General features: G+C 42.4%; 1 protein-coding gene and 1 pseudogene across 1 annotated transcript; both read left to right on the top strand.

Annotated features, from left to right (window-relative positions):
* Nucleotides 1–440: 440 nt before the first annotated feature.
* GCM1 (glial cells missing transcription factor 1) lies at nucleotides 441–23,273 on the top strand. Its single transcript, XM_054493611.2, has 6 exons — nucleotides 441–528; nucleotides 3,535–3,745; nucleotides 15,919–16,171; nucleotides 18,097–18,209; nucleotides 19,286–19,414; nucleotides 21,268–23,273. Exons 2-6 carry the CDS (start codon nucleotides 3,671–3,673, stop codon nucleotides 22,006–22,008), a joined length of 1,311 nt encoding a protein of 436 aa, XP_054349586.1. The 5' UTR covers nucleotides 441–528; nucleotides 3,535–3,670; the 3' UTR covers nucleotides 22,009–23,273.
* On the top strand, nucleotides 1,354–1,455 carry LOC129039649 (small nucleolar RNA U3; annotated as a pseudogene).
* Nucleotides 23,274–27,076: the final 3,803 nt, after the last annotated feature.

Below are 27,076 nucleotides of genomic sequence, written 5' to 3'. Positions count from 1 at the left end.
CCACTGTCTATTCCAGTAAATTTCCTCACCATAATATCTCTCTATCTCTGTCTGTCTGTCTTCTCTCTCTTACACACACGAGAGAGAACTATTACCTGCTGGGTAAACAGTGGGAGAATTAGGACCTACTGTGAATCGTCTGCTTGGGGCCCAACCTGTAACATCACAAGAAGAAAAACATCTGTACTTCCTTATGAGGTTCTTTTCAATGTCCATTTTAGTTCAAATGTCCTCATAACATAAAGGGAGGGGGAAGTTCAGAGACACATCATAGAATATTCATCACATTGCTGGCATTCTGGGAAGAATCAGGCTGGTTAAGTGACTCCCAGGCTGCTCTTACCTATCCAGAGCCTAGAGCATCTAGATTTTGATTGGACCATTGCCAGAACTCATTAGCATAGTGTACCCTGACCTGGAATAGGGAACAGCGTCTGCTCAGAAAATGACCAGAGCCTGCTGGGACTTGAACCAGCAGTAAGATTTTCACGACACAGTGCTGTCTGCTTCTCCGTAAGAAGTTACAAGGTAAGGAAACCAGAAATCCCGTGGAGAGGCAAAATGTAAGGGATGCGGCAACGACCACTCTATTCCTACAGGGTTTCATTTGTTCTAGTTCATTTTTCTGTAGAAATGATGAAAATTGAATATACTTTGCGCAAGTTGCTTTAAAAAAAGGAGTCTTGACAAGTGTAGTTTTTCAATCCTAGAAGAGGAAAACAGAATTTACTTAAGGGCTGTAAAATGGTTTTTTCTTCTTTTCTATGTTTTGTTCTTAACTTTTAGGGAAATATTAAATTAATGCTCATTCGCTTAGCAAATGTTAATATCGGGAGAAAAATCTAAAAAGTAACATAGTTGTTCTGTAATAAAATTTTCTTTATTATTCTTCGCTTTATTTAAAAACAAAAGAATTATGTCTATATTGCCTAGGCTTTATAACAATGTTTTTGATTTTCGAAAATACAAATCTTATTTCCCAAGGTTTTTAAAAAGTAGATCTAATCCAATTAGTTATAACAAAATTTGCAACATCAGAGACGGTATTGTTACTGTTCGGGGTAAGTACATGGAACTGCTGCTTGATATCTGCATCTTCTATACTTGTTATTTAAGTCCTTTGAATTAGAGTCAATTTGCGGCATCATTTCTTCAGTAACACAATGTTTGTTTCCTAAACATAGAATTTTACTTAAAATCCATGAGGATTTAGTCTTGAAAATCAACATTCAGTTGGGGAACAGAAACTTCGTGCTCCGCAGCCACTAGGTTGTAGCTCAGTATGGGTATGTGGAACAGACAGGAAGAGACTCTGATTAGCTTGTCATTTAATGGTAAAGAACTTTATTTATAAAGACTATACTTTCAGGGATCATTTCTATAGTTTGTTACTAGAGAAATTTCTCTGGACATCTAGAGCACACACAAAAAAGAAAAAAAGGAACTTCATTCTTATGTTCAGGTCAACAGTCTTTTATATACATACACTTTCCCTTGGTAGAGTTCAGTGATTGACAAGTATTAGGATTATATAACACTAAATAACCAAAGAACAGGCCGGGCCCAGTGGCTCATGCTTGTAATCCCAGCACTTTGGGAGACAGAGACGTGTGGATCACCTGAGGAAAGGAGTTCAAGACTGGCCTGGTCGACATGGTGAAACCCCATCTCTACTAAAAATACAAAAATTAGCTGGGTGTAGTGGCGCGTGCCTGTAATCCCAGCTACTTGGGAGGCTGAGGTAAGAGAATCACTGGAACCCCAGAGGTGGAGGCTATGGTGAGCTGAGATCGTGCCACTGCACTCCAGCCTGGGTGATAAGAGTAAGACTCCGTTTCAAAAAAAAATAAAAATAAAAAAATAAAAACTAAAGAAAAGAGTTCACGGGTCTCGCCAAAGCTTAGACTATTAATCTATCTTATAGTTTGAGTTCACTATTAAATAGCTCTACATAACATCATTATGTCTCTTGTTTTTATAAGAGTACCAATAAATGAAATGTTATACAAGTGAACATGTTTCACTTCATATCCTACTAACAAGTAGCTTTCATCTGCAAAATTATTCATTTTTTTTCCTCAGGGTAGAACATTTCAAATTTTCTTTCTTTTTTTCTTTGTAAACCTCCTTTAACCAATTATAGTTAGAAATTAGAGCAGTATTTCTTGTGAGGGAAGAAATGCCATTTGAACAAACTTTTATTTATTCGTTTATTTATTTATTTATTCATTCATTCATTTATTTATTTTTCGAGACAAGGTCTCACTCTGTCACCCAGGCTGGCGTGCAGTGACACAATCACAATCTTGGCTCACTGCAGCCTCAACCTCCTGGGCTCAGGTAATCCTCCCACCTCAGCCTCCCAAAGTAGCTGGGACTACAGGCATGCACCACCATGCCCAGCTAGTGTTTCGTACTTCTTGTATAAACAGGGTTTCTGCATGTTTCCCAGGCTGGTCTTGAACTCCTAGACTTAAGTGATCCATCTGTCTTGGCCTCCCAAAGTGTTGGGATTACAGGCTGCTAGCAACTAATGGGTAGAGACCAGGGATGCTGCCAAACAGTCTGCAACATGAAAAAAGCTCCCCACAACAAAGAATTATCTGGTCCAAAATGTCAATAGTGCCGAAGTTAAGAAACCCTGTTTCAGATGAATCAGATATAAGCATATTAGTTGATAATATTTGAAGATATATAGTGCACACAGGATTTATTGCAGAGACCAAACCTAATCCTTACAGTGATTTGGATTTTCAAATATATTTTTTTCTGGCCGGGTGCGGTGGCTTATGCCTGTAATCCCAGCACTTTGGGAGTCTGAGGCGGGTAGATCACTTGAGGTCAGGAGTTCAAGACCAGGCTGGCCAACAGAGTGAAACCCCATCTCTACTAAAAATACAAAAATCAGCTGTGCGTGGTGGCGCATGCCTGTAATCCCAGCTACTGGGGAGACTGAGGAAGGAGAGTTGCTTGAACCCATGAGGCAGAGGTTGCAGTGAGCCAAGATCATACCATTGCACTCCAGCCTGGGTGAAGAAATGAGACTGTGTCTCAAAAAAAAAAAAAAAAAAAAAATATATATATATATATATATATGAAAAAAATATATAAAACATATATGTATTTTTCTAGATAAATTCAATGTGATGTTCCCCTCTTGCAGCTTCAACCACACATTAGCTAATTTATAAAGGCATTTCTATGGAAACAACTCCAAGCCAGTATCCTCCTGCCCTAGCTGGAAAACGTCCTAGCCATTGGTTACAGATGACAACCGTCTCTGCTAAGGCCTTCACAACCTGGATCTTGCAATGAGAAAGCAAGCCCAAACCCAAGGGTGAAAGCAGTGATCACATGCTTCTAATTCCCGATGGCCAAGTTTTAAGTAAAATCACTTAGGGCTCCTATGTTTTGTTTTTTACTAGTATGTTGGTACTTGCAAAAATGTCAGTGAAACAGGTTTTTCTGGCAGAGGAGCATTGGTTTTTTTTTAAATCTCTTTAATGGCCAATACTAATATAACTTATTTTTTAGCCCTAGAAAACAATCTCCTGGTCCAAGGTGCTTGAGTGGGCCAATCCAGCTATATCAAGAACCTTTGAGAACAAAATTCTCAAGCACTTCTGAGGGGAGTCGAATAGGTGGAAACCTTGGCTGGCCTGACCTTATCATGGAACCTGACGACTTTGATTCTGAAGACAAAGAGATATTAAGCTGGGATATTAATGATGTGAAACTGCCACAGGTATGTACTTGCTATAAAAATCTGCCTTCAACATTGGGCTGTGAAGTCTTGACTATTAACATGCGGACACCTGGAAGGAAATTGGTGAGGGTTCCAGCTGGGTAAATTCCTCTCCCCTAGAGCTTCAGCTAGACAGCCGACTGAGGGATTTTAAGAAGAGACGGCAAGACCTATGATTTGAGTGGGTCTTAACTTACCAGACTCCCACACTTAGAGACTGATGCAAAGAAATTTCCACTTCCCTTCTCTTTCAAAGTTGGCGTAACTCAGGTTGCACTCACTGTGGCTAGACAGTATGATAAAATCCGTGATGATTTATTTGGCCATGAATTGATTCTTTGTTATGCACAAGTCCTCATACAACCTTATTTGCTGTAGTGATATTTTTAACTCAGATTCATGTCTAACTGGAATGTGCTGGAATCCAGATGATATTGTTCTCTTGTGGAATACAACATGCTCTTCTTCCTTTTTTCTTTTTCCTCTTCTTTCTTTCTTCCCTTTCCTTCTCCTTGCCTTGCCTTCCTGCCTTCTTCCTTTTCTTTCTTTCTTTTTTCTTTCTTTCTTTTCTCTTTCTTTCTTTTTCTTTCTTTCTCTTTTCTTTCTTTCTTTTCTTTTCTTTCTTCTTCCTCCACTTTTTTTTTTTGAGGCAGGGTCTGGCTCTGTCAACTAGGTTGGAGTGCAGTAGTGCTATCTCAGCTCACTACAGCCTCAGCCCCCCGAGTTCAAGTGATTCTTTCACCTCAACCTCCCAAGTAGCTGGGACCATAGGCACACGCCAACACGCCCAGCTAATTTTTGTATTTTTTGTAGAGATGGGGTTTTGCCATGTTGCCCGGGCTAGTCTTGAACTCCTGGGCTCAAGCGATCTCCCTGCCTGCCTGGGACCACAGGCACACTCAGCTAATTTTTATATTCGTGTGTGGGTGTGTAGAGTCAGGGCTTTGCTATGTTGCCCAGGCTGGTCCTGAACTCCTGGGCTCAAGCAATCCACGCGCTTCTGCCTCCCAAAGTGCTGGGATTACAGGCATAAACAGCCTGGCCTCTTCTCCTCCTATTTTGGAAATACCATACATGCACTGAAATAGAGACTTCATTTCACATTTTCTTTGGTAATTGACTTTTTTTTTTTTTTTCTTTTTTTTAAGATGGGGTTTGCCTGGTCTCCTGGGCCGGAGTGCAGTGATACCATCATAGCTCACTGCAGTTTCAATTTTCTGGGCTCAAGTGATCCTCCTGCCTCAGCCTCCTTAGAAGCTGAGACCACAGGCATGTGCCACCACTCCTGGCTAATTGAAAAGAAAAATGTTTTTTGAGAGGAGGGTCTCACAATGTTGCCCCAGTTGGTCTCAAACTACTGGCCTCGAACAACCCTTCCATCTCAGCTTCTCAAGTATCTGGAATTATAGGCACACATTGGTTGTTGAATACTGATTTTCGACATGTATCACTGTTTACTTCCTTGACTTCCTTTGTTAACATTTAAGATACTTTCACTAGAAGTTGTTTGAAAAGGTGACTAGAAGGCTAGGACTGGACACCACCAGTACCAAGTCATGAAAAAGTCAATCCAGTCTGCCTGATTCTGGGTAATAAGGAATTTGAGTTATCACAAGCAGGGGAGAGGGAATAGAGATTCTTCTGTCTTTGTAACTGTTCCAGAATTTCTAACGAAGACTTCCTTTTGTTTCTCTTTATGCTTTTCCTTAACTTCCAACCCCACCCCCTCTACCCCTCCCACCGCCCCCGACCCCACATCTATATCCTCTCTTGGTAGATCTTGGGACAGAGCTGGAGAACAGAAAGTGTGCCCCATTTTCCATCCATTTACAAATGGTTCTAGAAACCACGGTTAAATCATGCAAATATCGATTTTAGGGATTTGTGTTTGTTGTTGCTCTTAATTAGTATTACAATTATTGTCACTGTTGTGGGGAAACTTTAAAGTAAACTTTAATTACTCTTGGCTCCAGGACCCATATTTTCACCTATTTCTAACTTCATGATTGCAACACCCAAATAGAAGTTGGACAGACATGAAATCAAGAGTTGAAGTAAACAGATACGTAGAAGACTTTACAATGTCACATTCTAGAGCAAGAGTTTTAGTGAGTTTGAGAACCCCATGAAATGGTGGGTGACAGTGTGTCTTAACAGGCATTTTTTTCTGGGACAGGATTCTTCATCAGATCCATAAACAAGAGATGACGACCTCTTTCCTATAGGGAAACTTGAGGCTCATAAAAGTTCATGTTCCAAAATGAATTTCCAAAAATGAAAGTGTTTGCAGCTACCCAGGACATTAAACTGAGAAATGTATAGCAAAAAATGCACATTTGGTTTTAGAAATGTATTTATAGTTCATTAAAAAGTACTAAGATTGCTCATGGAAATAGCTAAGTGTCTTCCAATTTGTTAAATATGTCAGGGAAATGATTTAAAATGCAAATATTCCTTAGTATTTTCTGAGTAGAGAGAATACCATCCTCGTCTGGGTTTATGCTAGCTTTGTCATCAGATCAAGAAACACTTGAGCTCTTGGAAAGATTTCCAGACATTAGATTTTATATTGTTTATATTGTGTGAGCATAGGGCATATGCAGAGACAGAGGGGTGTATTATGAAAAGTACAGGACTTGGAGACAAATGCCCTAGATTTGAATTATTCTAGCTCCATCTCCTTTTTTTTTTTTTTTTTGGAGAGACTTGAGTTGTTTACCTTTTCTGAAACTTCCTTTCCTCTCTGAAAATGAGGGGGTTGCGCCAAATGGTCTGGTATGTACCTATTAGTTCTAATAGTCTAGAATTCTAGAAATGTCAGCCTTGTGCCTAGCACAGTGCCTGACATGTATGAAACAACAAATGTTGAATACGGAATTCATTAATGAATGGCTCCATTGTTTAGAATCTGTGTGAGCCTGCAGAAATTGATTTTCTTAAGTCTTAGTTACCTCCTGTAGAATGAAAATAGTAATTCTCCACATATCCTGCCTCAGTCTCTAAGATGTTTAGAATAATGTTCCCTAAATATATTCTGTAGAGTACAAGTTACATGGAATTTTAATAGGTACTGTGAAGAAAGAAAAAGAGCAATACGAAGTTAAACAAGGTTAAACAGATTGCTTGACTGCAGGCTTGGAGTCTTTTTCACCACCCTGTGCATTGGTGGTTCTCCAAAGGAGGCTGTATTAGGCAGTATTACCCCAATGTATTTTTGACCATGAAACTTTTTTCCTGAAGCCTTTCAGGGGTTGATATTCCCCAGACTACCTTTTTGGCATTTAACAAATGTGGTTTAAAGGATCAAATGCAATGGCTTGTTAAGATTATAAATTTCTCTAATTGCACTCTCTGTCCCATCGATCTAGATCATTTATAGTTTATATTTCATAATTTTATATTCTTGCCAGAATTATTAGTTATATAACACATAGGAAAATTCCTTTTCTGTTTATCCTTTCACATGCTTCAAGTTTCAAGTTTCTTTCTCTCTCTTTCCTTCCTTCTTTCTTTCTTTTTCTTTCTGTTTTTTTTTTTTTTTTTTTTCAGGATCTCACTCTTATTACCCAAGCTGGAGTGCAGTGGCGCAATCATAGCTCACCACAGCCTTGAATTCCCAGGCTCAGGTGATTCTCTCAACCCAGCCTCTAGAATAGTGGGGACTACAGGCGTGCACCCCACACCCAGCTAATTATTTGTCTTTTTAGTAGAGATGGGGTTTTGCCATGTTGCCCAGGCTGGTCTCGAACCCCAGGACTCAAGAGTTCTGCCCACCTCGGCCTCCCAGAATACTAGAATTACAGGCATGAACCATTGCACCTGGGCTTCAAGTTTCTTTCTTTCTTTTTTTTTTTTTGAGACAGAGTCTCGCTCTGTTGCCCAGGCTGGAGTGCAGTGGCACTATCTCGGCTCACTGCAAGCTCCACCTCCCGGGTTCACACCATTCTCCTGCCTCAGCCTCCCGAGTAGCTGGGACTACTTGCACCTGCCACCGTGTCTGGCTAATCTTTTGTATTTTTAGTAGAGACGAGGTTTCACTGTGTTAGCCAGGATGGTCTCGATCTCCTGACCTCGTGATCCACCCGCCTCGGCCTCCCACAGTGCTGGGATTACAGGCGCGAGCCACTGCACCTGGCCCTTCAAGTTTCAAAATGATTACCCAAATACCAGTTGCATCTTCTGGTCTGAGAAACTCCATGTGTCTTTAAATAGTTCAGATACATCAAGGTTTATGGGTTAATTTTGACAACAGTGAGCAGTGATGTCCTCACTAAGATATCAGACATTTTTGAGAAATTGAAATGCAGGAGACACTGTAGTAGGCTCAGGGATACTGGGGCCATTAAGCTATGTTAACGTCCGTGGAAATGCTCATGATCTTCTGGGCTAGTGGAACAAGATTACTGCTTAAATAGAGAATCAATGCCATGTAGAAAAATGCTAGAGGAGTTTGAAAGAAGGAGTGTGTAATTCATCATGAGTCTGGCATTGGGAGCAAGGCCAGAAGAGTTTGTGTAAGGTTAGAGGAAAAAAAAATTAGATCAATCATCTATTATTTATGTCATTAACTATAGCAACAGTCTGAATTTAGGAAACATGCTGGTCTGGACAACAGGAAAGAAACATAATGTAATGAGTGGCATTACACTCTGCTTGATACTACACAAGCCATTTCCATATAACGATCCTGGCAAGGGTGTTGACTTTCAAGGTCCTTGTAGGGAACCAGGGTCTGAAGACTCAAATGTTCACACTTTAAAGAGTTGTGCACAAGTGTTCAGCATGAAGATTTTGGGGGCTACTGGTGGTTTGTAAGCAGGCCATCCTAAGAGGATTCTGTCACCTTACAGGTAATAGAAAGCCATTAGTCTTGTTGGGCTGGGAAGTGTCAAGATCAGATCCCAGGACTTTAGGCCTCAATTCTTCCACCTCCACTTGTCCTCAGTAAATCTTTCCTCTCTTGTATTTATTTCCTGTATGTTGCCTCCTTTATGTTGCCTCCTTTATGTTGTGTATGTCTTTACAAATCCTCATTTCACTTTTTTCTGGCCATTCCTCTATTTTGATTCCATTTCTCTTCAATATAACCTGTGTGAAGCCAGCCCAGAACTGCAGGCACTTGACTTAAATCTGTTTTTTTTTTTTTTTTTTGGAGACAAGAGTCTCTCTGTTGCCTGGGCTGGAGTATGCAGTAGTGTGATCTTGGCTCACTGCAACCTCTCTGCCTCCCAGGTTCAAACGATTCTCATGCCTCAGCCTACCATGTAGCTGGGGCTACAGGCGCGCATCACCACGCCTGGCTAATTTTTATGTATATGTATTGTTTTAGTAGAGATGGGGTTTTACCATGTTGGCCAGACTGCTCTCGAGCTCCTGGCCTCAAGTGATCTGCCTGCCTCAGCCTCCCAAAGTGCTGGGATTACAGGCATGAGCCACTGTGCCCAGCCAACTTAAACCATTATTGATAAAAGTGTCTTTATTTCAAGCCAATGTAAGGGAAGCACCAATGGTGCTTTCCCTTCCTATTCCCCTTAAATTATATTTGTACCTAGAAAGGTCAAATCTAATTGCTTTAAGGTTTGCTTGATCCAAGCAGCAAATGTCTGGTGTTGATTTAGACTTGATTTAAAATGTGGATTACATGGTCCTGGAGAGTGTCACACTCTCATTAGTACTGATTGTAATACTTGAGAGAACTTTGAATCTCTAAGAATTATTTTCTTCTGGTTGAAAATTGGGAAGAAATTCAGTTCCTTTTTCTCTTAAGTAGTACCCATTTCACTAGCGAGAGGAGAGCATCCACTCTGTTTCAAATACCAGCCAGTTTCTCTTAGCTCAGGTTGTGCCAATAGCACCACAGCCAGCAAACACCCTGGATCATTTTGTTTCTACACACTGAGCAGTTTGCAAATTAAACCCATGGCCAAAGCCACCCCAAGCCATTAACTCACAAAATTACAAGGTTTAAGTACCTTTTTTTTTTTTTTTTTTTTTTGTAGAGAGAACATTCTCTAGTATAGAATAGTAAAGTCAACTGCAAAGGGGCCACAGTTCTGATTAGTTCATTCCTGGACTATGATTTTAGCCAGCCAAACTTCCTTTGTCTCTGCAAAAGATAGGCCCCCAATTGTGAGCAAACATGAATATTTGAGCTCTCTCTGTGAATCCATGTGGCCACATGTAATCAGAACAAGCCAGTTGTAGTACTCAGATGTGTCTTGGTGCTAGGGAGCTAACAGGTAAACCAGATTGTGGATTTCTTGTCAATTATTATCCCCTGTATGAGCAGGTCACGTTGTCATTGTTCTGATGGGGATTCCTGCGACTTTGCCCCCTTTGCCAGACATTCTCCTTGACCTCAAGGGTCATTTGAACTTCCCTGAGAGCTCTACCTATATGGGCTCCCATGATCACTGGGGCCTCTGCTATTTGGACCAGAATTCTTTTGCCACTCTGTGCTTCTGGTGTGATACAGATAGGAGCATTATTGCATCTGCTGGTACACTGCAGCAGGTCCCTTGCTTAGCTGGGTGGAGGGAAAAGGGAAGCAAAAAGAGAAGACAGACAGGGTTTGAAAGCTGGGGTAACTTGGCATAACTTAGTGTTTTCAGAGTAAATAAGGAACTTTGTCCTGAGTCTTATTTTTTTTATTTATTTATTTTTTTTAGACGGAGTCTCACTCTGTCACCCAGGCTGGAGTGCAGTGGCGCGATCCCAGCTCACTGCAACCTCTGCCTCCCGGGTTCTCCTGCCTCAACCTCCCATGTAGCTGGGACTACAGGCATGTGCCACCACACCTGGCTAATTTTTGGTATTTTTAGTAGAGATGGTGTTTCAAGATCAGGATGCTCTTGATCTCCTGACCTCATGATCTGCCCACCTCAGCTTCCCAAAGAGCCGGGATTACAGGCCTGAGCCACCGCGCCTGGCCTGTCCTGAGTCTTGATCTCTTGACTAAGAAATATCAGGATTAGTCTAAAGAGTAATCAGTAATTCCTCTTTTTTTTTTTTTTTTTTTTTTGAGATGGGGGTCTTACTATCTTGCCTAGGCTTGTCTTGAACTCCTGAGCTCAAGCAACCTTCTGCCTTAGCCTACTGGGTAGCTGGGATTACAGACATTCCCCACCATGCCTGCCCTAAGGAGTAATTCTTGAACAAACACAAAAGCATTTTGTTGAATTCAATTTTTTTCCTTGGTAACACTTGGAGTTTTATTTCCAGTTGGCCCAGAAGAGGTAAGTTCCTGAAAAGTTGTATGTAAATCAAAACATTGGTTGAAGGTTTATTTTTCTGTTTTCCATAATATCTGATTTTTGTACCTCTATATAATTTGCTTTAAAGTATGTTTGTTTGATATTCCTGTTCTATTTGGAAACATTTATTTATAAGTAATGAATAAGCTATTTATATAATTAATGAAAACCTGGAAGATATTTACTTTATGCAAGAGCAGACTATATTCCAAAAGAAAATCAATATCATAATATGATCATATGATAATGTAGATATTTTTGATACTTTATTTAAGAATTTGTATTTTAATTTATTAGTTTTATATAATAATACATACTTCATTTCTTCAGATACCCTCTGAAAACTTCAAGTAGTTGCATAAGTTAGAATGAGGTGAGTATGAAGGGTGTTCTAGAAGTGCATAGAGCTACAAAGATTTTGATTGAGTTAGAGGATTAAATCCGTTAGTAAAAAATTATACCCAGAAGTCATAGAAATATCAGTTAACCCCCCAGTGATGTTACCCAGGAGATAATAAAATACAAATTAGCTAGGTCTACATGTTGGAAACCTCAGAAATATTCCCTTTCAATTATAAACTTCTTAACTAAGAGGAAAAACAAAAAGTTACTCATGAAAAGTTAGAAATTAAAACAAACAGGATCTAAAAAGAAGAAGGTATTTTGTGGGGATTCGCTAAACATGATGAAGAAATGATTATTGTTTCTTATTAAATTTTACTTCTCTGAGGTCTTGGTTTAACAGGTTTCAGAAATCACAGTCATCCATCTGACACTTGGGTTCCTCTGCATTATTGAGATCTGGGTTTTCTCTTAATTTCAGTGTAAAAAGACATCAAAGACCCCACTAAATGTCCAGGTCAAAGACTAGGCATGAATAAATGGCCCAGAGACTAGCTTGATGTGAGTATATTTACTCCTAACAGTGTTCTCAGTCCTTACATTGTCCAAATTATTACTGCTTTTTTTTTTTACAAAGCACTCTGTCACCCAAGCTGGAGTGCAGTGGCATGATCTCGGCTCACTGCAATCTCTGCCTCCCAGGTTCAAGCGATTCTTTTGCCTCAGCCTCCTGAGTAACTGGGATAACAGGCGTGTGCCACCATGCCTGGCTAATTTTTGTATTTTTGATAGAGATGGGGTTTTGCCATGTTGGCCAGTCTGGTCTTGAACTCCTGGCTTCAAGTGATCCACCCACCTTGGCCTCCCAAAGTTCTGGGATTACAGGGGTGAGCCACTGCACCTGGCTATTACTGCATTATTAATAGAACTGGAAAACTAAGGTATCAGTGGAGGGACTGTCAGAAAAAAAGCTTAAAGGATGATAAAGATCATTTCTTCCTCTACAGGCAAGGAGTCGTTGCTTTAATCAGAACATCTGAGATGTTCTCACAAATACATTCCACTCCTTCTGGTTCATGGGATCTATGGCTCTGACCAGCCTAAAGTGGCCACTCACCTTTAAAGCATGAAAATCTCAGCTTTCCTCTAAGTCCACCTTGCCCTCATCTCTGCTATCCTGACAACTGCATTTTATATTGGAATAATTCAAGTGCACCAGTAGTTTTTTACAGTCCAATATTAGAGGAAAGTACACTCAAATTTTCTTTTGTTTTGTTTTTTTAGTAGAGACGTCATCTCACTGTGTTGCCCAGGCTGGTCTTGAACTCCTGGGCTCAAGCAATCCTTCAGCCTTGGCCTCCCAAAGTGCTGAGATTACAGGTGTGAGCCACTATTCCTGGCCAAAAGTAGACATTTTAGTGTTTTAACCTACATTATTATTTCAAAAGATAAAATACTCTATTATGCTTTCTGTGGCATTTCTGTGACAGAAAACAAGACAGCATTGTTTGCAGCTTTGGGTCAGAAGAAGGAAGGAAGGAAGGGAAGAGAAGGTGGGTGGAGAGAGCAGGAGGCATGCTGCCTGGGGAGCTTCTCTCACCCCGAGCATTGAGTCTCAGCAAGCCCAAAATTACCAGAGAATTGGGGAGGAGAGGGGACAGTCTGGAAAAAGCAAATGGTCCAACCAGCATCCTGGCCAGGCCATCCAGGAATCTCTGCTGCAGCTGCCTGACGGACCACAGGGAACTTTTCCAGATGCCACCCTCCTATTATTTATACCCTCCCCCCTTCCCAACCCACAGTAGTTACAGCATAGCACACAAAAGGCTAGCCACTGTCATGCCCTGAGAAGGAAGGTTGTGGAACAAGAGGTGCACCAATTAAGCTTTTATTTTATAGGGACTTGGACTCTTTTTTTTTTTTTAAATGGAGACAGAGTTTCACTCTTGTTGCCCAGGCTGGAGTGCAGTGGCATGATCTTGGCTCACTGCAACCTCCACCTCCCAGGTTCAAGAGATTCTCCTATCTCGGCCTTCCAAGAAGCAAGGATTACCGGCGCCCGCCACCACACCTGGCTAATTTTTTGTATTTTTAGTAGAGATGGGGTTTCGCCATGTTGGGCAGGCTGGTCTCGAACTCCTGACCTCAGGTGATCCACCTGCCTCAGCCTCCCAAGGTGCTGGGATTACAGGTGTGAGCCACTGTGCCCAGCTGGGACTTGGACTCTTCTCTTGCATTTGGCTTGGCAAGGTTTAAAGCATGAAGTGACCTCTACTGGGTCTTCTCTCTCCTAAAAGCCAGTGACTCTTACAACCACATTGACTGGCTGAGGGCAGTTCCAGATCTGGTAGAATAACAGTTAACATTGAGGTGGAAACTGCTGCGTGTGAGGCACTATTTTAAGTGCATTGTGTATGTTAATTCAGTAAGTCCTCAAAACCTCCCTGTGGGGTACTCCTGTTACCCCATTTTACAGAGCAGGAAACAGAGGCACTGAGAAGAAAAGAACTTCCTTAAGACTCATATCCAGAAAGACAGTGTACCTCCAGAGTCCAACCTTGCAGCCAGGAATCTCAGACTGTTTGTGAAGAGTCAGATAGTAAATATTGTAGTCTTTGTGGGCCATACAGTCTCTGCTGCGGTGGTGTAAAAACATCCATAGACAACACTTAAGTTAATGAACATAGATGTGTTCCTATAAAACTTTATTTACAAAAACAGGCAATGGGCAGGATTTGGCCCATGGGCCCTAGTTTGCACACTGCAGCTCTTAACCACTAAACAGTGCTACCCTGCATGTACCTAAAACCTCTCATTTATATTTCCTCAGACCACGTCAGGCCCCATGACATTCCATTCAACAAGTATCGTTATATGGAATCTATAGTTTACAACACATCTGCTCTTCACAGCACTTTTGTGAGGCAGTTTTAATCAATGTTTCAGTTTTAGAGAAGAGCAAAACAGGCTTTAAAGACAAAGTTACTTGCCCAGAGTCTCAAGTTACAAAGTTCTTTGGCACGTTCTAAATTTGAATTCTAACTCAATAAATGCCCGTCAATCCTGACACTTTTACTTTTTTCTTCTAAAATTTGTCTTTTTTTTATATTGTGGGCTGTGCTTTCTGGTTGAGAAAGCAAAGAAGAAGCAGCCTAGTCTCTTCTTCTGGACCTTCTAGAATCTTCTATTTTGACCTTCTAGAACCTTCTAGATGAAAAATGTTCTTACACCATGCTAAGTCTCTGAAAGCCGTAGGGCATGGGCACAGCCTAAGTTTGAGTGCTGACACTGCTTGCTGATTCTCATTCTAAGAACAAGGAAGGGTCTGTCAAATGCACCATCTGTGCACCAATGTAGGGCCTAGGAATATGAGCCACAGCGTCAGTGACTAACAATTATTTAGAGCTTACAGCATGCTAGGTGCTGTGCTAAGTATTTAATATATATAATCATATTTAATCTTCAGAACAACTCTTCAGGTAGGCAGGTCTCGTTATCCCTATATTACAGATGAAGAAACAGAGGCACAGAGAGCAAAATAATGTATGCTATAAGGACTGAGTGTCCGGTGTCCCTGGCCATTCTTTAATTATTATTTTATTTTGGTCAAAAACACAACTTAAAATTTACCATCTTAACCATGTTTAAGTGCATAGTACAGTCGTGGTAACTATATGTACACTGTTGTGCAGAGGAGCTCTAGAACCTTTTCATCTTGCAAATGGAAACTTTGTCCGTTGAATGACAACTCTCTTTGTCTGTGATGTTTTAAAGGAGAGTTTAGTCAAATGTTCATACACAGGGCATAGCGCCAATCCTGGGCAATAACAGAGACGCTTTCAGTCAAAACAAGCTCTTTCTTACTCCCTTGTCATGTTTGAGGCACGTGAATGTAGGGTTAAAGATAAAGGAAGAAAATCTCTGGGGAAGAAAGTGGCTCTTTGATCTCTCTGAACCAGGGCTTTTCATCCCTCCCACTGCTTATCTCTGGTGACATTGCATAAACCTGTGTGACTCCCAGTAAGGTAACCACAGCGTGGTACAAGACATTATCTCACTATCCCGCCACAATGTTTTCCACAGTTTATTTTGAGTTTTTAGAGAAGGGGTCTTACTGTGTTGCCCAGGCTGGTCTTGAACCCCTGGCCTCAAGCCATCCTCCCACCTCAGCCTCCTGAGTTGCTAGGACTGCGGGCACACCCTACCACACCGGGCCCTGTTTTCTATAGTTATTGTGTAAACAGCATAGCATTATTTAACCTTCAAAAATTCCTACTGAGAAATGGTCATTACTTGTGTCACTGAGGGCTAGGGAAGTGTCAATCAGATGGAACTCACAGGGGCTATCATTTATTTTGGTCCATCGGCTGAATGCCTGACAGACACAGCACTCAGTTGCCACTGTTGTGCTGGGCTCGCTGATCCCACTGTCAGAATTAAATGTAGGGAGGCTTTTGCCAAAGGTCTCTTGCCCAGCTCCTGAATGCCAAAACATCCTTCCCATCTACTCACTCCACAGTGGGTGACAGCTGTGTTTTCTAGCTTAAACTATAGTCGTATCTTTTGTGTTTCTATCAGAACGTGAAAAAAACCGACTGGTTCCAGGAGTGGCCAGATTCCTACGCCAAACACATCTACAGCTCGGAGGACAAGAATGCGCAGCGGCACCTGAGCAGCTGGGCCATGCGCAATACCAACAACCACAACTCCCGCATCCTCAAGAAGTCCTGCCTGGGTGTGGTGGTGTGCGGCCGCGACTGTCTCGCAGAGGAGGGGCGCAAGATCTACCTGAGACCTGCCATCTGTGACAAGGCCCGGCAGAAGCAGCAGCGTGAGTAGAGCTTAGTGGCACCAGCAAAAAAGCTGGCATCCCTCAGATGCCTCTGCCAGATGGGTCACTGTGTCCCAGCACCACCCAAGGGCAAAACAGTCACCCTGGAGTGTAGTGGCAGCCAAGGCTGTTCTGACATGGAGCATATGGAGGGGAGCCAACCAGACCCCTTGTGCTCCAGCAAGGACCCCACATATCTGCCATACCCAGAGGACCCACCATCAAAAATGCCTCCTTGGGTTAAGGCACTGGACTGAAGGCTCCTGTTAAAGGGAAGATGGCAGGTGTGGTGGCTCACACCTGTAGTCTCAGCACTTTGGGAGGCCAAGATGAGAGGATAAATTGAGCCCAGGTGTTCCAGACCAGCCGGGGCAACATAAGGAGACCCCAACCCCTACAAAAAATTTAAAAATTAGTCGGGTGTGGTTGCACATGCCTGTGTTCACAGCTACTCCAGAGGCTGAGGCAGAAGGATTGCTTGAGCCTGGAAAGTCAAGGCTGCAGTGAGCCATAATGGAGCCACTGCACTCCAGGCCGTGCAACAGAGTGAGATCCTGTCTCCAAAAAAAAGGAAAAATGGCCAGGCATGGTGGCTCATGCCTACAATCCCAGCACTTTGGGAGGCCGAGGTATGCGGATCACCTGAGGTCAGGAGTTCGAGACCAGCCTGCCCAACATGGTGAAAACCCATCTCTACTAAAACACACACACACACACACACACACACACACACATTTGCCGGGTGTGGTGGCGTGTGCCTGTAATCCCAGCTACTCGGGAGGCTGAGGCAGGAGAATCACTTGAACCCAGAATCACTCGAACCCAGAAGGGCCAATGTTGTGCCACTGCACTCCAGCCTGGGTGACAGACTCCATCCAAAAATAAAAGGAAAAATGTATCACTTAAGGGGTTAATGTTAATTCATCAATGACCCATGTAAAATTTAGAAGAAAGTAGTTTATTGGACTTGCCACTGGACCTCTTGTGGGTCCCTAAGTGATCTCAGTATGTGCATTAATGTGGAGTGGCAGCTGTGAAAGGTTAGATTCAATTCCATTCATTTAGGTTCACATCATAATCACGCGCTGAGATATTTGTTCATTTTCTAAAACACATTCACTGGATTATGAAATAGATACATTCAGCGTTCCCTGTACCTTGCCCACTTCAAACCTCAAGTTACTTTATATTTTTCCCAGTAGTTTGTTTTAAAAACTTGCTCTTAGGTCAGGACCTGGTATCAGTCATTTACACCTCTGTGAAAATGTAGTAGCTGCATTCACTCTCCCATGTAGCTTGGCCCCTTGACCCTTAGTTCTAATTGTGAGGTGAAAGAACTTCTCTTTTTTATTTTTGAGACAGACTCTCACTCTGTCACCCAAGCTGGCGTGCATTGGCGCCATCTCGGCTCACTGCAACCTCCACCTCCCAGGTTCAAGTGATTCTCCTGCCTCAGCCTCCCGAGTAGCTGGGACTACAGGTGTGCACCACCACGCCCAGCTAATTTTTGTATTTTTAGTAGAGATGGGATTTCACCATATTGGCCAGGCTAGTCTCGAGCTTCTGGCCTCAAGTGGATCCACCTGCCTTGGCCTCCCAAAGTGCTGGGATTATGGGTGTGAGCCACTGTGCCTGGTCAGAATTTCAAATATCGCTAAATAAGTAGGGAGGGGTTTTCTGCTCAGAAGAGCTCTGCCTTGACCTGTGAAAACCACTTCCCCTATCCATGTGTCCCATCTGGGCCATTTTAGTGGCCAGGCTTCTGAGGGTCAGGGGTAATATCTAGTAGATTTCAGCCCATGAAACTCTGCCCAGATTTATCCTCTGCCGTCCTTGAGTCAGGGCTAAAATCTTCAAGACTGCACAGGAGTCAACAACCGACATGGTTCAGCCAGGTGTGGTCATTTTCCTCTGCTCTTTTGTAGGGAAACGCTGTCCCAACTGTGACGGGCCTCTGAAGCTCATCCCTTGTCGAGGTCATGGGGGTTTCCCAGTCACCAACTTCTGGAGGCACGACGGACGCTTTATATTTTTCCAGGTTGGATTTTTGAGTTAGTTACGTGAGAGTTTCAGTACTGAGGAGTTTCACCAGAGGCTAGAGATGCACCTGTGAATGAGATCCTGCACCATCCCCGAGGGCTCACACTCTAAGAGAGCAAGTGTCTGTCCCCTGCACTTCTAATAGATGTTTGAAGTGCTGGGGAGCTCTAGAAGGGGAGCTGGCTGTCTCTGCTTCCACTCCTCATGTGAAGTGGCAGCTAATCCAGTCACACTGAGGTTAGCAAAGTGCTTCTAAGCATGCTGCATGCTGCATGCTGCTGGTAGCCTTCAGCAAATCTGAGTTTGAACACCAGCTCTGACTTTTTACTCGCTCTGTAAACCTGAGCAGGTGACTTTCCTCTTCCACGTCCCAGTTTTCTATAGAATGTGTAAGACTACTAATGGGGCAGTGGCACCAACAGTGGTGAAGAATGGACCCTGACTCAGACTGCCTGGGTTTAAATTAGTGGGATGCTGGTAAACCAGCTCTCCAAAAAGAAAGTGTCCTGATTTGTAGCATTTGCCAACTTCTGTAATGGAAATATTCTCATCGTGGCTGATTTCAAGCCAGCAGTCATTTTTAACAACCAGCCTACAAAATTCCTGAATGTTTAACTATTGACTCTCAGCTTTGGCCAGCTCCAGGTAGGGGAATCCTAGGGTCCCTCACTTCTAGAGGAGGTTACCCAGCTGGCATAATCACTCCATGCCTCAGTTTCCTATTCTGTAAACTGGGGGAGATAATAATGGTATGTACCTCAAGGGTTGTGCTGAAAATGAAATGAGATATAAGGCACACACGGTGTTTATTTGTGTCTGGCACATACCACAGGAAGCATTTAATAAGTGTTACTTAGCACTGTGATTATGGCTTTGCCGGGTGGGTGAGAGGCAGGCAGGCAGGAGCATGGTGGGCTTGGGAGCGCCTTCAGAGGTTCATCCAGTCTTGTTACCATAGGCAACTGCAACACCACCCTGGGGGCAGGACACACAGTAAATAAAAACTGATACACCATGAAGCACAGTCTAGTTAGTGTTATATCATTTCCTTTCTACTTCCTTGTCTCATTTCAGTCAAAGGGAGAGCATGATCATCCAAAACCAGAAACCAAGTTAGAAGCTGAGGCAAGAAGAGCCATGAAGAAAGTGAACACAGCACCTTCCTCTGTCTCATTGAGCCTGAAGGGGAGCACAGAGACCAGGGTAATCCTTCATTATGTGTGTTCAACACATGCAGTAGCTTGCCACGCCTGTGCTGGGGGCGGTAGATTTCCTGGGTCCCTTGCTGACGCACGAAAGCCAGAAATCATGGATTATCAGGCTCGTCTACAAACAAGCATCGGCCAAAGACATTAAATCTGAGGCTTTACTCTTTCTACCATTTTGTAGCATGCTCAGAACCATAAAATCCATGTAAGTGGAGAATCATCTTCCCTACTACAATTAAAAGAGAAACTTGAATTAGCACTTAACTTATATTTAGCAAGAACCAAAAACAATTGAAACGATCTCCACAAAATAGTAGCCTTATGCATTTCACCGCCTGCCCCCTCCCCGCCCTCCTGAATTTCCATACGTCCCCAAACAGATTGTTTTCTTAGCACACTCTACCAAGATGAAATAAGCAAGCAGTTTCCGAAAATGATAGCTGTCCCAGTGTGGCAATAGTGGAGTGGAGGCTACTCCCCATAGACAAACTGTGATGTGAAGTCCACTGCTTTATGGGCAGCAGATCATAGTTTTTTTTTTGCATTTGTCTGTTTAATATTGATAGTAGTTCCTATACTTTTTCTACTGTTCAAAGTTGCACATTTCTTTTTGGGAGAACAGAGATGGAGCTGGTCCATCCCTAGAGGCTGTAAATGTACTTTATTTAAAAAAATTGTAATGTGGGTCTGTTGTAGGGAAATGCAAGCCCCCCAAACCCAAATGGCTATTTCCTCATCCTTTCTCCCAGCCATGGGACAAGTCAAGTGGCATTTCAGTCTCTCATTCAATCTGCCTGGTCACAGCCCTTTTTCTCTACCCCCTAAAAGTATCCCCTTAACAGCTAGTAGTTTTACCTAAACAAGAGCATAACTTAATTCTCAACCAGATCCTTTTTTTAATGATTAACTAAAGAACAATATACTTCCTCCATTTAGAAAAATAAATGAATGTACCACTCGTGTTCTAGAGGTCTGATTTATGGTTCAACAAAATTCCCATGAATTCAGAGAAAAATCTCTTGAGGAAAGGAAAAACTAAGAAGCAACAGCAACCATGGTCTCCCACACTCCAACCAGCACTAAGAAATAGAATAGTCAAGGGAGGAAATGTTGAGAGACAGAGACCCCTGAGAGTTGTGCTGAGTATAATATAAATCTTTGAAGTTATACTTTGATATTTTGTAAATAGTTCCTTATAAGTTTCTCAACAAGGCAATTAGAGGCCAGACACTATGGCTTATGCCTATAATCCCAGCACTTTGGGAGGCCAAGGCGGGTGGGTCACTTGAGGTCAGGAGTTCGAGACCAGCCTGGCCAACATGGCAAAACCCCATCTCTACTGAAAATACAAAAATTAGCTGGGCGTGGTGGCAGGCACCTGTAATCCCAGCTATTGAGAGGCTGAGACATGAGAATTTCTTGAACCCGGGAGGCGGAGGTTGCAGTGAGCCAAGATCATGCCACTACGCTCCAGCCTGGCTGGGCAACAGAGCGAGACTCCATCTCAAAAAAAAAAAAAAAAGAATAAATAAAAAGCAATTAGGATATCAGATTTGTGTTTGAGTGTGAAACATCTTAAACACACTCATGTCTCTACAGAATGTACGGAAATTTGGCTCTTACTGGTTAGCAAGCTTTAACATGGAAACAGAGGCAGCCTTTGCTTTTTTCAAGTGTTTCGTGGTTGTGGTCAAGCTGCTGCATGTGTTTGTGCGTCAAGTATTAATGTGTAAGGAATGAGGAAAATCTGATGGAGCTCTTACTTGTACAGAGTAACTCATGGATGCCTATGGTAGTGGTTTTGATTTGCTTAACTTATTAACACGAGCATTTCACTTTCCTTTCCAGTCTCTTCCAGGTGAAACACAAAGTCAGGGGAGTTTACCTTTAACTTGGTCTTTCCAGGAAGGCGTCCAATTGCCTGGTAGTTACAGTGGACATTTAATAGCTAACACTCCTCAGCAGAACTCACTAAATGATTGCTTTTCCTTCTCCAAGAGTTATGGTCTGGGAGGAATCACAGATCTGACTGACCAGACTTCCACTGTGGACCCCACGAAGCTCTATGAAAAGCGCAAATTGTCCAGTAGCAGAACCTACAGTAGTGGAGACCTGCTTCCTCCTTCTGCCTCCGGAGTCTACTCTGATCATGGCGATCTACAAGCGTGGAGTAAAAATGCTGCTTTGGGGAGAAATCATCTTAATGACAACTGTTATTCCAATTATCCTTTTCCTCTGACCAGCTGGCCTTGCAGCTTCTCTCCTTCCCAAAACTCTTCAGAACCCTTTTACCAGCAGCTTCCATTGGAGCCACCTGCAGCCAAAACTGGCTGTCCCCCATTATGGCCAAATCCAGCGGGTAATCTTTATGAAGAGAAAGTACATGTGGATTTTAACAGCTACGTCCAGTCTCCTGCATACCATTCACCTCAAGAAGACCCCTTTCTCTTCACCTACACCTCTCATCCTCATCAGCAATATTCACTGCCAAGCAAGAGCAGCAAATGGGATTTTGAGGAAGAAATGACATACTTGGGTTTGGATCACTGCAACAATGATATGCTTCTGAACCTGTGTCCTTTGAGATGATCCAAATCTTTCACTATGTGCACCCCCACCCCTCAAAAATGGGGAAGGGCTGAAAGAATTTCCTTAGGAAATAATTTTTAAAACATAACCACAGATAAATGAGAATCATGATAAGCAGTAGACAAGGCTTTTTTCTTTTTCTTTTCTTTTTCTTTTTTCTTTCTTTCTTTTTTTTTTTTTTTTTTTTTTTTTTTTTTTGAGACAGAGTCTTGCTCTTTTGCCCAGGTGGGAATGCAGTGGCGCCATCTCAGCTCACTGCAACCTCTGCCTCCCGGGTTTGAGTGATTCTCCTGCTTCAGCCTCCCGAGTAGCTGGGATTACAGGCACCTGCCACTGCGCCTGGCTAATTTTTCTATTTTTAGTAGAGACAGGGCTTTGCCATGTTGGTCAGGCTGCTCTCGAACTCCTGATCTCAAGTGATCTGCCCACCTTACCATCCCAGAGTGCTGGGATTACAGGCGTGAGCCATTGTGCTGGGCTGACAAGGCTTTTTTCTTCACATGAGTAATTTTTTTGGCTTCTTCTCCTCCACTCTAGTACTTCCACCCTTAGTGAGGAATGGAAACCTGTCCCGTCTGGGATGTGAAATGCCCTCTGCTTTTTCCCCCACATTGTTTGCGGTTCCCAGCACCTCAGCCACATTGCATGCTGGGTTTTCATTGTCATTGTTGCAAATGAAATGGAGTAGACATGTGAAATGCTCACCTATCTAGGACCTGATCTATGCCTTCTTGGGAACTGAGAATGAATAAACAGAAATAGTTGGTGGAAGAACTGCCTAAGGTGTGAAAAGCTGAAGATTCTACCACTGAAGTACTGAATATGTTGTCTAGTTGTGAGATTAGTGTGTAAAATATATGTTTTCTAGATGATTTCTAAGACTTGTGATGACAAGGAACCTGACCTAACCCGATTTTTCATAAAGACAAAGAACAGCAATGTTAAATTGCCATATGAAGAGAAATACTAGTGATGTGCGTGGTCTCCTTGCCTCTCCTTTCCTTCCCTCTTCCTCACTGACTTCCCCTTGCACAGGGGCTTCTGTTTTGTCCCATTTATTATTTGTGGCACCTATATCAACGTGGGGTTTGTAATAGGTGAGAAATATTTGCTTAGAGAAGCTCTTGTGCAATTAGCCTGGCAATGATTGGCCAGCCATGTTTGAATGCCAGTTTCTCTTCTTTGCTGAAGTACTTTATGATAAAAGTAAGCCTAGACATAAAATCTGGAGAGAACCATGCAATAAACAAGTATTTTTGAAATAAGTGATTCCTTCTCCTTTATTAGAATAGTAACAGATGCACATGATACAAAATTCAAAAGTGAAAAAAGTCTCCTAGTTCTAGTCTCCTCTCTGCAACACTGACTAGTTTCTTGTCTATTATTCCAGATATTAGAGATGTTCTCTGCATATATATAATTATATGTAATGTGTATGAAATACATTACATAAAATACACACATATCTTTTATATATAAAATATATTTTTATATATATAAGAGAGAGACGACATAAGTGGTATTATATCAGATTCATTTCTAACATGGTTTTTGTCGTTTTAGGAGCCAATTTGAGCATTAAGTTCTTATAAGCATATAGGATCACAGCTGCTTCATTTTTAATGGTGCATTATGCATTACATTACATGACTATTATAATTAAATAGTCCCTATTGATAAACATTTAGATTTGTTCAAATCTTCTAAATTCATTTGTCTAAGTGACAAGACTATATATAAAACTTATATATTGGCCAGGCATGGTGGCTCACACGTGTAACCCCAGCACTTTGGGAGGCCAAGGCAGGTGGATCACTTGAGCCCAGGAGTTCAAGACCAGCCTGGGCAACATAGCGGGACCCCGTCTTTACAAAAAATTAAAAATTAGCTGGGTGTCATCATGCATACCTGTAGTCTCAGCTACTTGGGAGGCAGGAGGATCACTTGAGTCAGGAAGGTCGATGCTTATCAAATCAGTGAGCCATGATTGTGCCACTGCATTCCAGCCTGGATGACAGAGTCTCAATCAATCAATCAATAAAAACCTTATATATTCAGTTTAGCAGAATTGTAAAGTGAATACTTGTGTAAACACTATCTGGACCAAGAAATAGGATCTACTGGCACTGCAGAAGTTCCCCTTTTTGTGGATTTCAATCCCATCCACAACCCTCTCCCTGTATCCCAAAGGTGATCACTAGACTGGCTCTTTACATTTTTACTACCTTTGTGTGTATCCCTAAACTATAGTTTCGTTTGGTCTTTTTGGGGAGCCTAACAAGTAGAATCATATGGTATACTTTAAAGAATTAATTGAAGTATAATGTACATATAGAAGAGTGCACAGCTCATAGCATAGAGCTCAATTGTCATAAGAACACACCAGTCTAGCTATCATCTAGTTAGTGTACATTTTTTTATGATCTTGCCTTTTCTGCTCAACATTGTATCCATAAGAGGGTAGCTGTAATTTGTTATTTTCATTGCTGTAATACATTTCTTTATTCTCACTCCAAATGAAATGAAAGAGCTAAATAAACAGTAACTGTCTGAAGGAAACTTTAGCTCCTGTTGGTCCAAAGCTTTCTGGGTATTGCAAACATTTTACCTCCACCAGACTAGGCAACCTGTTATTCCAAACTTTTCTCACTTTCAAAAACTATAATCTTGGCCAGGCATGATGGCTCATGCCTGTAATTCCAGCACCTTGGGAGGCCGAAGTGTGAGGATCGCTTGAGCCTAGGAGTTTGAGACCAGCCTGGGTAACATAGCAAGACTCTAAAAAATATTTTAAAAATTAGCTGGGTGTGGTGGTGTGCACCTGTAGTCCCAGCTACTCGGGAGGCTGAAGCAAGAGGATTGCTATAGCCCAAGAGGTTGAGGCTGCAGTGAGCCATGATTGTGCCACTGCACTCCAGTCTGCGCGACACAGCCAGATCCTGTCTCAAAATAAATAAATAAATAAAATCCAAAAAACTATTATATTGATATTTATCAAAGTGAGAACATGTACGTAGCTTAAAGGTCAGCTGGCATCACAAAGCTTACTATGAACAATAGCTGTCTCTGCTCCCAAGTCCTATTCCCACCCCTCCAAGAGGTTTCCTCTTTTTAACTCCTTGAGTTATTTCTAGTAGTTACCTCTGTATTACTAGAGAATGTGCTTACACATCTTTTAGTTTTATATGTCTATTGTTTTCTGACTATAGATTAGGATTTAGGACATATGCACCACTCTCTACCTAGATCATGCATTCTTCCAGCAAATTACAAAGATCAGTTGTGTTGAAGTACAGTTTACATACAATAAAACTCAACTCGGTCGGGCACAGTGGTTTATGCCTGTAATCCCAGCACTTTGGGAGGCTGAGACGGGCGGATCACCTGAGGTTGGCAGTTTGAGACCAGCCTGACCAACGTGGAGAAACCCTGTCTCTACTAAAAATACAAAATTAGCCGGACGTGCTGGCACATGCCTGTAATCCCAGCTACTCAGGAGGCTGAGGCAGGAGAATCACTTGAACCAGGGAGGTGGAGGTTGCGGTGAGCCGAGATTGCGCCATTGCACTCCAGGCTGGGCAACAAGAGTGAAACTCCGTCTCAAAACCAAAAACAAACAAACAAAAAACTCAACTCATTTTACAGAGTTTTGAACACTGTACATGTGGTCATTGTGTACAATGAAACCTCACCAAAATCAAGATATAGAACATGGCAGTTCCCCTGAAAAGTCCTGCTGTGCCTTTTGCAGTCAATTCCCTCTGGGATCCCCAGCCCCCAGCAACTCCTGGAGACTTTTATCTCTGAACAAGTGTGGGCAGGCTGCTGTCTGATGCTGCTGCTCCTTCATCTTTGGGCTTACTTTCCTCCCCTCTCGATTGGGTTCATGTCTTTCTATTCTGGGTGTATTTCATCATTTTGGTAGAGCACACACCCCACTAGTTCTCTAAGAAAAAATGCATGGGAGATACATTTTTGGAGCACTTGAATGTCTGGAAATGTCTTAATCATATACTTGGTTTTTGTTTTTGTTCTTTTACTTGACAGAGTTTACCTGAGATTAGAAGTGCAGGTTGAAAGTAGTTTTCATACAAAATGGCCAGGTGCGGTGGCTCACGCCTGTAATCCCAGCACTTTGGGAGGGCAAGGTGGGCGGATCACCTGAGGTCAGGAGTTCGAGACCAGCCTGGCCAACATGGTGAAACCCCGTCTCTACTAAAAATACAAAAACAAAATTAGCCAGGTGTAGTGGCGTATGCCTGTAGGCCCAGCTACTGGGGAGGCTGAGGCAGGAGAATCACTTGAACCTGGGAGGTGGAGGTTGCAGTGAGCTGAGATCACTCCATTGCACTCAAGCCTGGGGTACAAGGGCAAAACTCTGTCTAAAAAATAAAAAATAAAAAATAAAAAGGCTGGGCGCAGTGGCTCACGCCTGCCTGTAATCTCAGCACTTTGGGAGGCTGAGGCAGGCGAATCACAAGGTCAGGAGTTCGAGACCAGCCTGGCCAATATGGTCAAATGCCATCTCTACTAAAAATACAAAAAAAGAAATTAGCTAGGTATGGTGGCCCATGCCTGTGGTCCCAGCTACTCGGGAGGCTGAGGCAGAAGAATCGCTTGAACCTGGAAGGCAGAGGTTTCAGTGAGCCAAGATCACGCCACTGCACTCCAGCCTGGGCAACAGAGTGAGACTGTCTCAAAAAAGTTCAAAAATCTGAAGTTACTGGTCCACTGTCCTCTAGTATTCAGAGCTGCTGTTGAGAAGTCTGGATATCATTTAGATTTCTGGTCCTTTGAACACGGCCTGCTTTTTCTCTCTAGGAGCTTTCAGATAGTTTTATTATTTCTTGTTACTTGAAATTTAATTACAATAAGCCTTGAATGGGCCTGTTCATTTCTTATTCATTGTATAAGGCCCTGAGGCTTTTTTTTTTTTTTTTTTTTTTTTTGAGATGGAGTCTTGCTCTGTCGTCCAGGTTGCAGTGGCATGATCTCGGCTCACTGCAACCTCTGCCTCCCAGGTTCAAGCGATTCTTCTGCTTCAGCCTCCTGAGTAGCTGGGACCACC

Source organism: Pongo pygmaeus, chromosome 5, assembly GCF_028885625.2.
Source record: "Pongo pygmaeus isolate AG05252 chromosome 5, NHGRI_mPonPyg2-v2.0_pri, whole genome shotgun sequence".
NCBI classification, from domain to species: Eukaryota; Metazoa; Chordata; class Mammalia; order Primates; family Hominidae; genus Pongo; species Pongo pygmaeus.
Note: the sequence above shows the minus strand (reverse complement) of the source record. Positions and strands in the feature narration are given on the sequence as shown.